The sequence below is a fragment of the Nothoprocta perdicaria genome, unplaced genomic scaffold, assembly GCF_003342845.1.
Source record: "Nothoprocta perdicaria isolate Ctin4 unplaced genomic scaffold, notPer1 scaffold_163, whole genome shotgun sequence".
Taxonomy (NCBI): domain Eukaryota; kingdom Metazoa; phylum Chordata; class Aves; order Tinamiformes; family Tinamidae; genus Nothoprocta; species Nothoprocta perdicaria.
Genome location: NW_020454794.1, coordinates 1,438,064 through 1,451,871, shown reverse-complemented (window position 1 = coordinate 1,451,871; position 13,808 = coordinate 1,438,064). Strand labels below are relative to the sequence as shown.

Below are 13,808 nucleotides of genomic sequence, written 5' to 3'. Positions count from 1 at the left end.
ACCAGAGGAACTTGTTCCCATGTAGTTCCCTGTCCCTTCTCCACCTTCCCCTAGTACTGGCAAGCTGGCAGTGCTGCTGCCCCTTGCAGAAGGGCAGAAAGGGTGGGGGTTGTGTGGCTTGTGTGGATAGACAGAACTGTATTGTCACCAAAGCCAGGATCCTCTCTCAAATAAAAAAGTGGTGATCTAGGCCCAGTATTTGTCCTGATGTGTATAAACACTTGTTGATGACTTCCAATTTTATGCCCTTCTGTCATTTCAGATTTGCAGATCATGGCTGTATATTAGAGATCAGGGACGTAAAGTTTTTTCCTGATGGACGCTCAGTTGTTGATACAGTTGGTGTCCGTCGTTTTAGGGTCTTAAGCCATGGCCAGCGAGATGGATATAACACAGCAAACATCGAATATCTTGAAGATAAAAAGGTGATCTATGGTGCAAAGTTATTCATACCCATGTATTGCTGGATTCACTTAAATGCCCTTTCCTTGTTGCATTTCAAGTTAGCTGTGCATTATTTTTAAACTAGTATCATTATAAAAACCCTTGCTCTATTTTGGAAACTGTGAACGTACTTAGTCTGCCTCCTATTTACTTCCCTTTCTTCATTTCTACCTCTGTAATTATCCCTACCTGAAGTGTTGCAGTCCCACTGAGAATCTCAGAGAAGCTTCTGAGCCTTGGATGATGTGATCTGACATAATGTATAGATGAGGTTAAAATAATATTTCAAAGCTAATATGGACTTGCAGCTCTTCTAAGAATGTCTGTATTATTAGAGAACTCACTAGTCTCTTCTTTCATGGAATATAGAATATCTGTTTCTGGCTTTCACAAGTTTCCTGTAACTCTGCAACTCTGGTTTACAGAACAGCTCCTCAAATAAATGGGTGTTTTCATTCTTAAAAAGAGATCTCAGTGACGTATGGTTGCTGTGCCTCCAACAGCATCCATCAAAGCTGGCTAAGAAGAGAGGGGAAAGAACAGGGCTGGGGGTAACTTTCGAAAACAAGTCCTCCTAGGAAATCTCCTGCAGGTGACGTGTTTGTGATGTTTTTTTGGAGAAAACACGAGGTTTTGGCTGTACTTGATTACAACTTCCCGGATCATCTTCAGAGCACGTCTGTAAAATGTGGGTGCCTCTTAACACTGAGCTTAGCAGGGATCTCGTGCCACGTGGCGACGCTCCGTTTGCTCCCGTGGCTCCTCAGTGCACTCCATAGGCAGCAGGAGAGTGGGAGAGCGCATAGGGCTCTTCAGCTCGTGCTGGGCAGTGCAGGTGTTCGTCGGGGCAGGTAAAGCAGATCCCAGGGAAATGCCTCCCCCACCAACACCTGTGTTTAATCTGCTCACCAGTATCGTCTGCCCTGCTTAAATCCCTGGTGGAGGATGGTGGCACATAGATGTCAAGGCAGGTTTTGTAGATGGTGCCAGAGACCCAGCTCTTTGTAATTAGAGTGAGATTTACTCTGTCTCACTTGAGAGGCTGCAGTCTAAGTTCATCACCTGGCTTTCCTGTTAGGTTTGATGATGAGAAATTCAGTCCACAGCTGCCTATTTATCTGCTCTGTCTTACATACCTACCCTAAGATGAGATTAATTGCCCTCTAGAGCTGTTTCTCCTCAACTGTGAAGGGCATCCAGAGCAGCTCGCTCAGAAGTGCCTGAGCAGCACAGATGAATCTCACTATTGGTGTGTACAGTTAAAAAACAATAATGATTTGCAACAGTCTTTTTTTTTTTTCCTAGTTTTTTCTTTACTTACGATTTTTTTTCTTTMCTCTAATGATTAAATAGTCAGGTCTATGCAACTAAAACACATTTTTTTTTTCCTGAAGGAGGGCCTTTTTTATGGCTATTCATAATATTGAGAAATCATCCACTTTCACCTGCTTGCTGCCTGCTCAGACACCTGCCTTCTTCCACCTTCTCCCTGGCTGTTCTACCATGGCCTTAACACTCCTTTAAAACATGCTGATTTCTCAATGCAGTAGAATCCCCATCATTTTCCTTGGTAGCTGTAGAGTTGCTTTTATTTTACGAGACGATATAACAATGTTTAGGGCTTCTTTTGTGACAGGGACTTTATTTTGTGGGTTTAAAGGAATGAATACGATGTCCTGAGATGAGAAAGTGGGTCCTTCAGTTGTGCCAGCATTTGGGAATGGATTTTAATGAAGCAGTAATTTTTCTAAGAAATATCATTTCAGAACGTTGCTTACAGGGGAGGGTGAAAAGAGTCCACCATCACAGGTTTGAAATATGAGACTTGAGCACAATTTGCTTAGATAAGGACGTTTGAACAGCAGCTGTCACTGCTTTGTTGTGCTTCACTTGCTTCTGGGGAGCTCATGAACTCTGTGGTATCAACCTGTTTTTGTTCACCCTCCCTTCTCTTAAAAACAAGGTTGAAGGACCAGAATATGAAGAACTTGTCCGCCTTCATGATTCAGTTTATGATCAAGCTGTTGCCTGGTTTACTTCTCTTAAAGACAACATGAAAGTGCAAATTCTCAATCATTTTGGGTCCATGCCAGGAAAAGAACCAGAGCCACAGGTAAAAACTTCCCATGTGTGCATCTTTGTCCTTCATATGAAGTTTGTACACGGAACTGTTTTCTGACAGATTTTTGTTGTGTTTTAATACATCTTAAGCTCTTCTCCCTTTACCCTGGTCTAGTCTCTTAACATGAGGTGTGGTAAACGATTACCATACATCAGTCAACATGTGAAGAGATGAACTTTAATGGGGCAAGTAGGCAAGAACRTGTGAAATTAAATGTTGAGTTGCTACTTGAACTGTTTTCTGGTAGCGTTCTTAGCAAACAGAAGTAGTAGAGGGGCAGGAAGGTGATGCCCTTCATGGAATGGTGTTGGTGAATACGTTATTCCATGTCTCTCCATCCTTTTTCAGAGCAACCCCAGTGGTCCTGCCTGGTACTGGTGGCTCTTGGCAGTGTTGCCACTGGAAAACAGAGCTCAGCTGGCTATACTGGCGATGACTTCCCTTAAAGATCGTCTCATTGCCATCAGACGTGTGCTGATATTTGTGACTCGCAAAAGACCCAGATAACATGGACTTCAGTTGTGAGCGGGCACTGACAACATCTCATCATAGGTCGTCTGGGGGATGGGAGGAGTTTTTTTTCTTCTTCTTCTTCTTTGTTTTTAAAGAATCTTTCAAAAATGAACAGCCCTTTCTGACTGTGTCCAGCATCCATCCGTTGCATCGGTTTGTTATTCTGGGTATTCACCAATCTTTGCACTCTATCCTGTTGTCCTGGTGAAATCTGAGCCTCTACAAAGCTTTGCCACCGTTAGAACGTAGCTGGTAGATGTGGATAATTGCTTCAAAGTGCTATAATAGAGTTGATGTTTCTAGCCTGCAAGAGAGTCAAGTCCTAATAAAGCATCACCAGCCTGCATGTGAATTGGATTTCTGCTCAGTAGGCAGAGCAATCTGAACAGTGGACTGAAGAGGTGTTTCTTAGACTCTCTGGAAGCTCGTCAATAGAAGAGGAGTGATGCTTCCCCAGTGGAAGAATGCATGAAGACTATACAGAACAGTACGCTCTGTTATTGAACCAGTAGGCAGTCTGTCATACACCCACATCTCTCTATTTCAAGAAAAATCAGTCTGTGAGGGGAAAAAAAAACTAAGCCGTTTGTGGTCAAGGCATCTGAAGATGTTTATCTGAAAGAATAATAGCTACTGAATAAGTATCCTATTTAGTAGCCTTAGGTAATCCCTTGTGTTGTGATTTATGTGTTATAACGGATTGAGTATGTACAAAATCTTTGAAGAGGTGTACTTTGGTTTAGAAAAAAAAATCAAAGTAATCCAAGCTGGTCTTATCACTAGTTCAAATCAAACCAGCTCCCTAAAGTATGATAAACGCTGCTGTGAAATGATTTCATTCCAAGTAGTAGGAAAGCACACTGCAGTTTTCTTTGACCGTGTTYTGCAAGAGGAACTTCCTGGGATAAAACCTGGGAAAGCTTCTTCTTCCCATTTTGTCTGCAGCACCCTGCTGAGTCCGTGCTACTTTGGAATGACCTCTAGAACCTGTTTCAAGCCGAAAGTATTGTAGTTTAGTACCAGTTGCTGTATGTGATGGAAATTAGTCCTAACAACACCGTGAGTGGAGGCACAAACCGAACACTAAAAGGCAAGTCTCAATGCAAGCTTATGTCAGGTGTTAACCGTCGTTTGTGTTTTTTCATTTTTTTATATGTATTTTGTTTTTATCTGATAGCTGTTCGATTGGTTGCTTGTCAGTCAAATGATCAACTTTTCTTTGAATTGCCAATGAAATAACTAACAGTGTTACCGACTCGATTGGCATAGTTTCCTACAAGTAGAATTGATACTACCAACAGGAGAAAAAAAAAAAAAAAAAGTTGACTTGAATCTCTGTGTGCTACAAGCATAAGACCAATTTGAAGACTTGTTCATGTGCAGAAGTCTGGTGAGATGAAATGGCTGTTTACCTAAATGGTCAAAGTGCCTGGTTTCTTTCTTCTTTTTTTTCGTTCATTTGTCCGTATTTGTCAATGAAGATGTATTTTGTTCTTGTTTTCAATTTGCACATGAGTTCTGGAAGAAGACTGCATTAAAATGCAGCAATTAAGATATTACCTGTTCTCTTTGGGTATTGTAGTTATAACCTGTGTGGTCTGGGAAGCAAAAATACTGAGGTTTTTTCCTTTCAGCAAGTGGCTACCACAAATGGTTTCTGTAACGTACCCTGAATGTACTGTAACTGCCTCTACCTTGAACACGCCTTTTCTATGTAAATCATTTGTAAGTATATTCTCTGAATCGTGAAGTGCATAATTTCCAACAAATGATGTAATAACCTCTTACAGTAGCCTTCTGCAAGTTCTGCTGCCATCACCAAAATACTGAAAATAGAAGCTGAATACATTTCCTCCAGGATTTGCAGATGATGGAGAGAAAGTCATTGAAGTCAAAAGGATTTTTTAGAAGATTGTTCTGTAGATGGAGGAGGAAATACCAGAAATCAGTCGTTCTTTAGCTCACTATCCACTCAGCTACCAAAGGACGGTTTAGCAAACTAATTCTCAGACCAGAAAATTGACTGTATTTGATCTTGCAATCCAATCTGTTCAACTTCCCAATCTTTCCGTCTCTTTCCACGCTACCTGTTTCTTCTGGATTCTCATTTTGCCCTTCCTTCATGTGTCTGGTGTAGTTCTGAGTATTAGTAGTTTGGCTGCAAAGGGACGCTGATGGTATTTGTATATTGCTGGTCCCTGGTCTTACCTGTGCTTACTTTTACATATAGGAGTGCATTTAAGGAGAAAAAAAAATCAAGGTGCTAGTTAGTGTCTTCTTGGCTTTGCCTCAGTAACTAATGTGAATATTTTTCTTTGCAAAAGTGATTTTTCAAGGTATCTACTGTCGAGGTACTTCTAGGAGGAAACCCTGCAGAACAATAGTAGTTCTTTATTGCGGTTCTGTAATGTGTAAAGAGACATTTTCCATGGAAAGTGACATTGTTATCTTCATGAAGGCCTGTGTAGTTAATGGAGTGATATTTATTGAAGAGAAAGCTGAACTGTAGAGGGATTTTTTTTAGCGAAGTTTCAAAGCGGTTTTTGACTATTTCAGTGACTGATGTTTTGGATAAATTACACAACCTTAGGAACTGTCTGTGCGTGGAGGCGAATAACAAACGAGCAGCCCAAAGCTGGCATTTCTTCCAAAACATTGAATGCTGATCAAAGAGAAAAGCTTTAAGAAAAACAATCACCACTACCCTGTGGTACTTGCTTTCTAAGGGAGAGTACCAGGTTCATTGCTACCAAAATATCTCTGCCGTGTTAGCTCTGCAGCATCCAGTAGTACCTCATTGGAGAAGCTAGCTATGTCATTTCTCTCTGTGCTTTTGTGGGCCTCGGCAGCAAGGCCCACGCGGAAGCATGGAGCTGAGCTCCTGCAAGAGATAAGACAGGATCCGTTGCCTTTCGAACTCATTATGCTCTTCTTGCTTGCTGCCCAAGCAAGGATGCTGGGATCTATGATGAGTCTCTTCACTGTGGTGAATGTGGCCCTTCTTTATACATCATAAAGAGGCCCGAAAAAAAAAAAAAAATCCCTCTACCTCTACACCTGTTGTTCACCTGTAAAGCTTCAAACTACAAAATTATATATATTTTAACCTTTTTTTGTCTTTCAGAAGCATACTAATTGTTTGCCACTGAGGCCTTTTATCTACTGTATTTTAATATGTTCATTTGATAGTCATCGAGATCTCTTTGTACTTCTAACCTGTTGATCTTGTCATGTTTCTTACAGCTCCTTTTTTCCTTGTTCTCCAGTCCACTTTTAAATTGATAAATAGAAAGCTGTACACTCTCTATTACATTTTACACTAGTGGAACTGGTATTTTGGTAGCGCCTTAATTTTGCAGTTGTGAAATGATTGTATCAACTCTTGTCTGGGGCTTCTGACCAGATTTAAAYGAGTATGTTTAATGTAGATAAACTTGAAACCATTTTTTACTGTTTTAAAGCTAGTTATGAAATGGAGTGTGTACATATGTATAAATATAAATTATTAATCTGCACCTTTTTTTATCTAGTAAATACAGGAGAAGTTCATGTTCTAACCACATTTGGCACTTCTTGTTGCATAAGCAAAGCCAAAACTTTTTTTAAAARTTGCAATGTTCATTTCATGTATATTTGCAATATTCATGGGAAATGTATTTAATTTATGTGATATTTGGAATAAAACAAATTGAATTTACAAGTGTGTAATGCTGAGCTAACTCCATTCATTCTACGTTATTTGGACAGYGTTATCACCTCATGAGTGGTTTTGAAGGAGGAAGTTTGGAATTGGTGTCAGTGCAAGCATTTCTAATAGAAATTTCATTTAATGCAGTTGCAAAAATGTGTGATACCACAAATCACAAATTGAACAGTGAAGCTCTTCCCATTTTCATATTGTATGCAAGTTCCCAGCTGCAACGTGGATGTACCCCAGGTGCAAACCCCTCCTGTCTTCACTCTCATTGCACCTCTCTTCCCAGCCCCGCTGCCCAGAAAGTKGCTTTTTTCTCACCCAAAAGTTTTCTAGGAAAGTCCTTGTGCGGTATATAATGCTATTTTGAATCTCTGAGATAAATTGTTTTTGTAGGTAAAGTTTGCTSTTCCTGATCACCTGCCTGATCACTGGTGAATTCAGGCAGAGGAATAGCCCAGTCTGAACAGAAGCAAGTTGTTCACGTACTGCTCAGAAAGAGATGCACAGTTTGATTTCCATGCAAAAGTGTTAAGTGTTAAGTGTCATTCAGGAGTCGGTGTTAGATGTTGCAGTCTGTGAAAGCATCTTAAGAGTTTCCCAGAATCCCAGAATGGTTAAGGTTGGTAGGGACCTCTAGAGATCATCTAGTCCAGCGCCCGTGCTCAAGCAGGGACCCCTAGAACCAGTCATAGAATAAGGAGTAAGGGGTACAAATTACAACACAGGAAGTTTCATCTCCATATGAGGAAGAACTTCTTTCTGTGAAGGTAGCAGAGCCCTGGCACAGGCTGCCCAGGGAGGCTGTGGAGTCTCCTTCTCTGGAGGTCTTCCAGACCCGCCTGGATGCCGCCCTGTGCCCCGTGCTCATCCCCCATGTGTAAAGTGGAGGCATGTGCAGAGTGCAACGCTGGGTGGTTTGCWGAGAGGAAGAAGTGAAGCTGAAGGGGAGCGGGTCTTTAAAACAGGTTTCTGACAGAGGCCAGGGSAAGTTTCCATTGCATACAATTCCACAGTTTCCTCTGCTCCATGGAGGCCTCTGGGCACCTTGTACCCAGCTCGACCGTGCACCCGTAACCTCGTAATCTGTGTGGACAGGGAAGCAAGCACCACATACCATTGAGAGCTAAAACCACTCAAACTGAGCCTGGACAACCACTGAAGAAGCTGAGGCAAGAGCACAGGAGAGTGTGCAAGTGCTGTATCAAAAAGTAATGTCGAGATTTCCATGCCCTCTGAGTCCGGGTGGGAGAGACCACTGTAAGGTCTGTTAAGACTTTCCATGACCTGCGAGTCCTTGTYACCCAGCATGATGCAGCATAGCCCCTTCATGCTGTTGTCCCCATCAGCTATAAACCCCTCAGAAATAATAGGAGTGGGATGGGAGATGCAACAGTGAGARGGAGGTGGTGAAGACAGGATAAGCTAGAGGTCATGTAATCTGTCCTTTATATCATAGATTTTTGGATGAGAAATTTCAGTTCTCTAGTTATAAATGTAATCTGATCAGCCTGCAGAATCAATCAAAAATGTTATTTAGAGTAGAAAGCACTTTCTTGCCTGACTCTAGTGAAATTAAATAACCTTTCCAGTGATGCTAGACTTAGATGGTGCTGCACGGTGAGGCTTCAGGCACGGTGGCTGGTGCAGCGCAGGGATGCGGGACACGGGCCAGGTTTTCAGCAGCAAAATGCTGCCTTGCAGCAGGCAAACAAAAACAAGATTCTGGCGAGGGTATCCCATCACTCAGCAGCTTTGCAGGGCCAGCTGACCAAAAACACCGTGAAGGCATTTTGTTGTAAATATTAGCCATTTCTCCCCAGTTGGATTGGCTTTCTCCTGTATTCCCGCTGCTTTCGTGCCTGTATGCACTGAATATTTGAGCAATCAGCCATCAGTCATAGGAATGCTCTTTTGAAATGAGTTGCTAGTGTGTGCTGGAGTGTGCCTATGAATGCYCCTTGAGCTGTTAGGATGTGCTAAATAATTTCTCCAAAATGTGTTTGCCAAAGGAAGGCAAAGAAGAAAGGCAGGGAAAGATGGTCGATCCTGCTTTCCTTTTTTCAATTTTAAACCTCAAGACCTTAGGAGGCAGAAGCAAAATAACACGGTCCATAAATCTTACTGAAGGGGTGTTCTGTCTTGCAGCATTTTCTTCACTAGGAGTTGYAGAGGCCACAAAAGGCAACATACTGAGTTGTGCCCATTTCCCTAAACTGTAGAGTGCTGCTATTCCTAGAACATGTAAGTGATAGTGAAGTTATTGAAGTTATTCATATTATAATTAAGGTCATTACCTTCTGCTTCATCAGACCAGGAATCCAAAATAATTATGCTGAGTTCCRTCCATTGCTTAAATTCGTAATGCTGAGTGCTTGCGGGAAGCTGTTGCCTAATGAGTCATTGAATAAAAAGGCAGTAATCTGGACCAAAAGAATCTCAGATTATGTATATAAGGAAAGAAAAATGTGAATCTATGCCAACACTTTCCCAAGTTAATTTCAAGAATGCGTATGCGACATTCAACAGCTAKAACGCATGTGTGTTTTTAATTGGATTTATGGTACCCAGTGGGGGCGTGTTGTTTCTAAATCAAGATGAACATCGCTTGCTGACAACTTTTGTAGAGCTCTTCTGCACTATGTGGAGTTCAGTCTGAGCTGCCAAATGGGAGGCTTAGTGTATCCATAAAGGAAAAATCCTCACTTTCTAWATGTTGCTTGGGCTTTATTCTGATAAACGTCTGCTGCTCTTTTTGTGAAGCAGCCATGGCAGAGCACTGCACCAGGAATGAAAGGGATTTCAAACATGGGAGCTATGTTTATCTGAGGGTTAGACCAGCTCACCTCCTCTAACCATTTAAGGAGACAGTTATGGCCAGGAATTTGCCCACATCCCCCTGTCCAGTATTTTCCAGAGGCAGAGTTGAAATGCCTTGACCTGTCCCATTTTACCAATTAGCCCATAGAGGGAAACCACTAGTGAGCAAGATGAGTAACTTGCTTTTCTGCTAAGGCCTATTGGTGTTGAGCAAAAGCAGAGGGGTTTTATTGTTTATTTGTTTTTTTTTTTTTAAGTATAACGGCACCTAAAGGAAATACTCTCACCCAGCCCTTTCAGGGCATCTACCCATTCATATTCACAGGGGTATGAAATGCTCCCACCTTCAGTTCTACTCATCTAGTCCATGAAAGACCCATGAAAGTCCATGAAAGAGGTTCTTGGATATCACCTCTTCTATGATTCCCATCCCCTTCCTGACTGGAGCCAATCCTTACTGACCTGATGGAGAGAATAGGTCAAAGAAAATAGGTAAGCCAAACACCCTTGAAATGTTGACTTGCCAATGTCTCCACAGTCGACAAGTTTCATGCCGAAGCTGCAGTCAGTAAGAGAGCAGGGTCAGGCAGCAATAGCCTCATATCCTATTAGATCCTGCAGATCAGGAAAGAAAGATGCTTCTAGAGCAGAAGGAGGGAGGAATATGTAATTTGGTGTCCTTCATCTTATGTGGAAAGATAACCAACTTTGAGTCCAGGCCTAGCCCTGYCCTGGAGCAAATACCTTGTATTTTCTATTGGTGTGTGAGGCATCTCACAGCACTGGCTGGTTGCCAGCATATAAGGCAAATGGCTTTATATAGTTTTTTATATATATAGTTATATATATGGTTAACAGGAGATGGTTTTGGTCAGTGGATTTGTCACAGCTAGGTAGTCCTGGTGTCAGAAAGTGTCTAAAATACTTTGGTCGGAAGGAGGCACATCCATCTATTACCTGAATGAAAGTCCCTAACKAAAGCCCTTGCCCAGCACCCATGTGTTTTCCCACTTACTTCCTACGAATGCATTGAGATATTTAGGTAGGACCTATTCACTATAAAGGCAGTGAGACCACATTGAGGTCTGAAGCTGACAGTGGTTTTGAGGAACCCTAGTTGAACCTCTGGTGATGTTCTCTGTTACAGAGAGCAGGTCCTGTACTAAGGCCGGTGACAGGGCTGCCAAGGCAGGGTTGGCTTCTGTGGCCCAGATACACTTCATCAGAGCCCAGGCTGCCTTGGGGGCTTCATTCAAGGATGACACCAGCCCTGAACAGCTTTAGCAGCTGCCTGGTCCCTGACAGTACTTTCCATGAACAGGTATCTAGCTTGGTTTGCTTATGGTACACCATAACCAAAGATCAAGTGTTTGCCCAGACCAGCCTCACAGGAAGAAATGACCTTACTGTGAAGTAACTATGATACTTAGAATTAAACATCTTCAAACACTGAGGAGGAGTTGTGATATTGTAAATTATCCATAGGAGCTGAGCAGGGTTCCAAGTGGCTTCATGTTCTCTCTTGACACTGAGTACTATCCAACACTCCAAAAAGTGCAAGAAATGCTCGGACGGAAAAAATAAGAAGCTGGCAAGACATCTCTCCCTAATCACTCAGTTAGAGGCTCTCATATGTCCTGAGAAGTTTTGTTTTCTTTTTCACTTGCAAACCTCTGGTGGTTGAACTTGAGGGAGGCTGTAACCTTTGACAAGTAATGATGGATCCTCATGACATACGTAAATGTGATCCTAGACTTTCATCCTGCTGTTGTGGCCTCCATGCCTCAGTGTATCAGTGAATTTTTCACATGAATTGTGTAAAAAAATCTTCTTATTTTCCTTCTTGCTTCACTTTTCCAGTCTCAGAGTTTCTATTATTTCTAGTATGCTTTTCTTTCGTTTGCTAGAGAGGCCCAAATTGAGCACACTTACCTGAATGAAGGAATTATACCAAATGTACCTCCTACTTTTCACACACACAGATGTTTTGTTTGCTTTGCAGACAGTTATTGGATTGCATTCAGACACTTCGTGACTGAATTTCATGCTCCTTGTTTAGCAGTGGTGACTCCCTACCAAGAGGTTTTTTCGGGGAAGTAATTTTCTTGTTTGCTTTGGAGCAATTGACTGCAAAGCAAGTGTCAGCTCTGGCCAGACCTTTCCACATATTGTCATTACATATTAATTTTGCTTTGCAGAGACTTCTTGATTTTATCCTTAAGGGTAATAACAGGCAATTTCTCTTGAAGAGTGTGTGATAAGATATTGGTTGATGTCCTTGCAGTTGTAAGACAGCCTAGGTATACCTATTTTTAACAGAGAAGTTTAGTCTCCTTTACARTTCCAGCTGCTGATTGTAGGTCATCTTTAATTCATCACTCTGTTACTTATGTACTTATGGCTGGAAAAATCTGCTGGCACCGAGGAGTTAAATATTTCTTAGCTCTCGCTTGAGTCATCTGTCCCTGCTTCGGGAGCCGTTCTGCTTGCGAGCACGTATGGGGTTGGAGCCTGTCCGGGAACATGAGCTCGCTGCTCACGTCTGACATGCACGAGCGCAGGCAGGAGCACGGGAACAGCTACTGCAAATAAAAACACACCTAGGGGCCCTCCGCATGCCTGCGAGGAGAAGGGGCTCAAGGACATGCAGAGCCGGAGGAGCTGAGGATAAGCTCTTGCTTTGCTTCCRTTTCTTATAGATGGAAAAAGAAATATAAGAAAAGACACACGACTTTTGGCTGTGTCCGTGTGGATAAACTGCATCCGAGATTGTTCTCTGGCACTGAGCTACCTGGCACAGAGCAGCCTGCGTCCCTCGTGCAAAATCCTCTTTTCCACCCAAAACGGGCAGCTGCCTGTGAGAACAGTCCCGGGGCTGTGCTAGGCTGGAGCTGCGGCTGCTTGTTGGTGGTGGGAGGGATGTACACGGCTGGAGCCAAGAGCCCTCCCCAGCACCGTCTACTGCAGTAGTGTAGACACGGCCTTGTCAGCTGTTTTTAAAGCCCAGGATTCGTGACTGGGGGTGTGAAGTACAAGGCCAGGAGCGGGACTGCTGGGGAGGCAGTTTGGCTAGGACTGGCTTCAGATACGGCATGGGTGAACAGCCTAGCAAGTCCTAATGAGCACCCTTAGGTAGGCACCTATACCAGGCTTTCACGTTGCTCTGGCTTCACCTCCCTAAACTGAGTGTGTCATTTAGGCCTCACAAGGATGCAGGAAAGGGAGGGAGTTTAGGAGTGATGATTAATTTGGGGAAAAGTCACAGGAGAGTGTCCAAAGGGATGCGTCTCTATTTGTCACCTTTCCCATAGAATAACAACACGATGCGAGCCTAGGCCCGGACATGCAGGTTTGTTGATGACCAAAAACACTGGAGGATATTGCATCTAAAAAGAATAGAAGGATACGGATTTGGTTTGGAATAAAGGTCTGGCCCAACGCCCCGTTTCTGGCAGTAGCTGGAAACCCAGGGGAGAACAGGGCAATATGAACACTTCATTTCCCAACCTCCAGCACTGAAGAGGTTTCCTGAGCCAGATGTGGTGTCTCTGTGTTATAGAGCCCTCAGTAGATTTCTCATCCATAAATTTTGCAGCATTTATTTGAAGCCCTTGGGAACTTTCAGCATCCACACTCTAACTTCCACAGGCTGGCTGGTGGGTGTATGGAGAACTACTCCCTCTTTTATTTACCAGTCTCTTACAAGCTTCCTGCTTCCTAGTCCTTGCATTGGGAGACTGAAGGTAAACTTGGTTTGTTAAGGGCCTGGGTGAGGGAGGACTAGAAAGTGAAGGCAGTTTTTGGAAGAAGACATGGAGACATGGTCTTATGGCTCACTCTTTCCCCCTTCTCTTTCTTCAAGACCAAAGAGGCAACAAAGTTAGCCAGTGAGAGCTTAACAAGCAAAGGATCCTTTTCTGGGCCCTCAGGTTTTTTGTTTGTTTGTTTTCCCTCACTTTTGCTATGCTGCTAGTGCTTTTACTGGCCTTCACAGAGTCCAGGATCAGTCATCCAACCTCTCCAATTCCTCATAGAGTGCAGCCTAATAGTCCTGAATGACTTGGTATTGTCAGGAAAAAAGAGACTTCTCCATCACAGATGCACAAGGTCTGTGGGTTGCTTCATGGGGAAATGAGTGAGTCAAGCAATCATTCAGCCCCAAAGCCACCTGGATAGGCTCCACTGCTTGACTTACACCTAGGTCTTTGCCAGAAT

General features: G+C 42.9%; 1 protein-coding gene across 1 annotated transcript in view; it reads left to right on the top strand.

The window, feature by feature from the left end:
- Positions 1-6,386, top strand: part of LONRF2 (LON peptidase N-terminal domain and ring finger 2) — a gene marked incomplete at its 5' end in the record, with an annotated part of 35,339 nt that extends 28,953 nt beyond the window's left edge. The window contains 3 exons of the mRNA XM_026035648.1: positions 263-425; positions 2,408-2,557; positions 2,915-6,386. Of these exons, the coding sequence (XP_025891433.1) occupies positions 263-425; positions 2,408-2,557; positions 2,915-3,073 (472 nt within the window). The remainder of the gene's footprint in view (positions 1-262; positions 426-2,407; positions 2,558-2,914) is intronic.
- Positions 6,387-13,808: the final 7,422 nt, after the last annotated feature.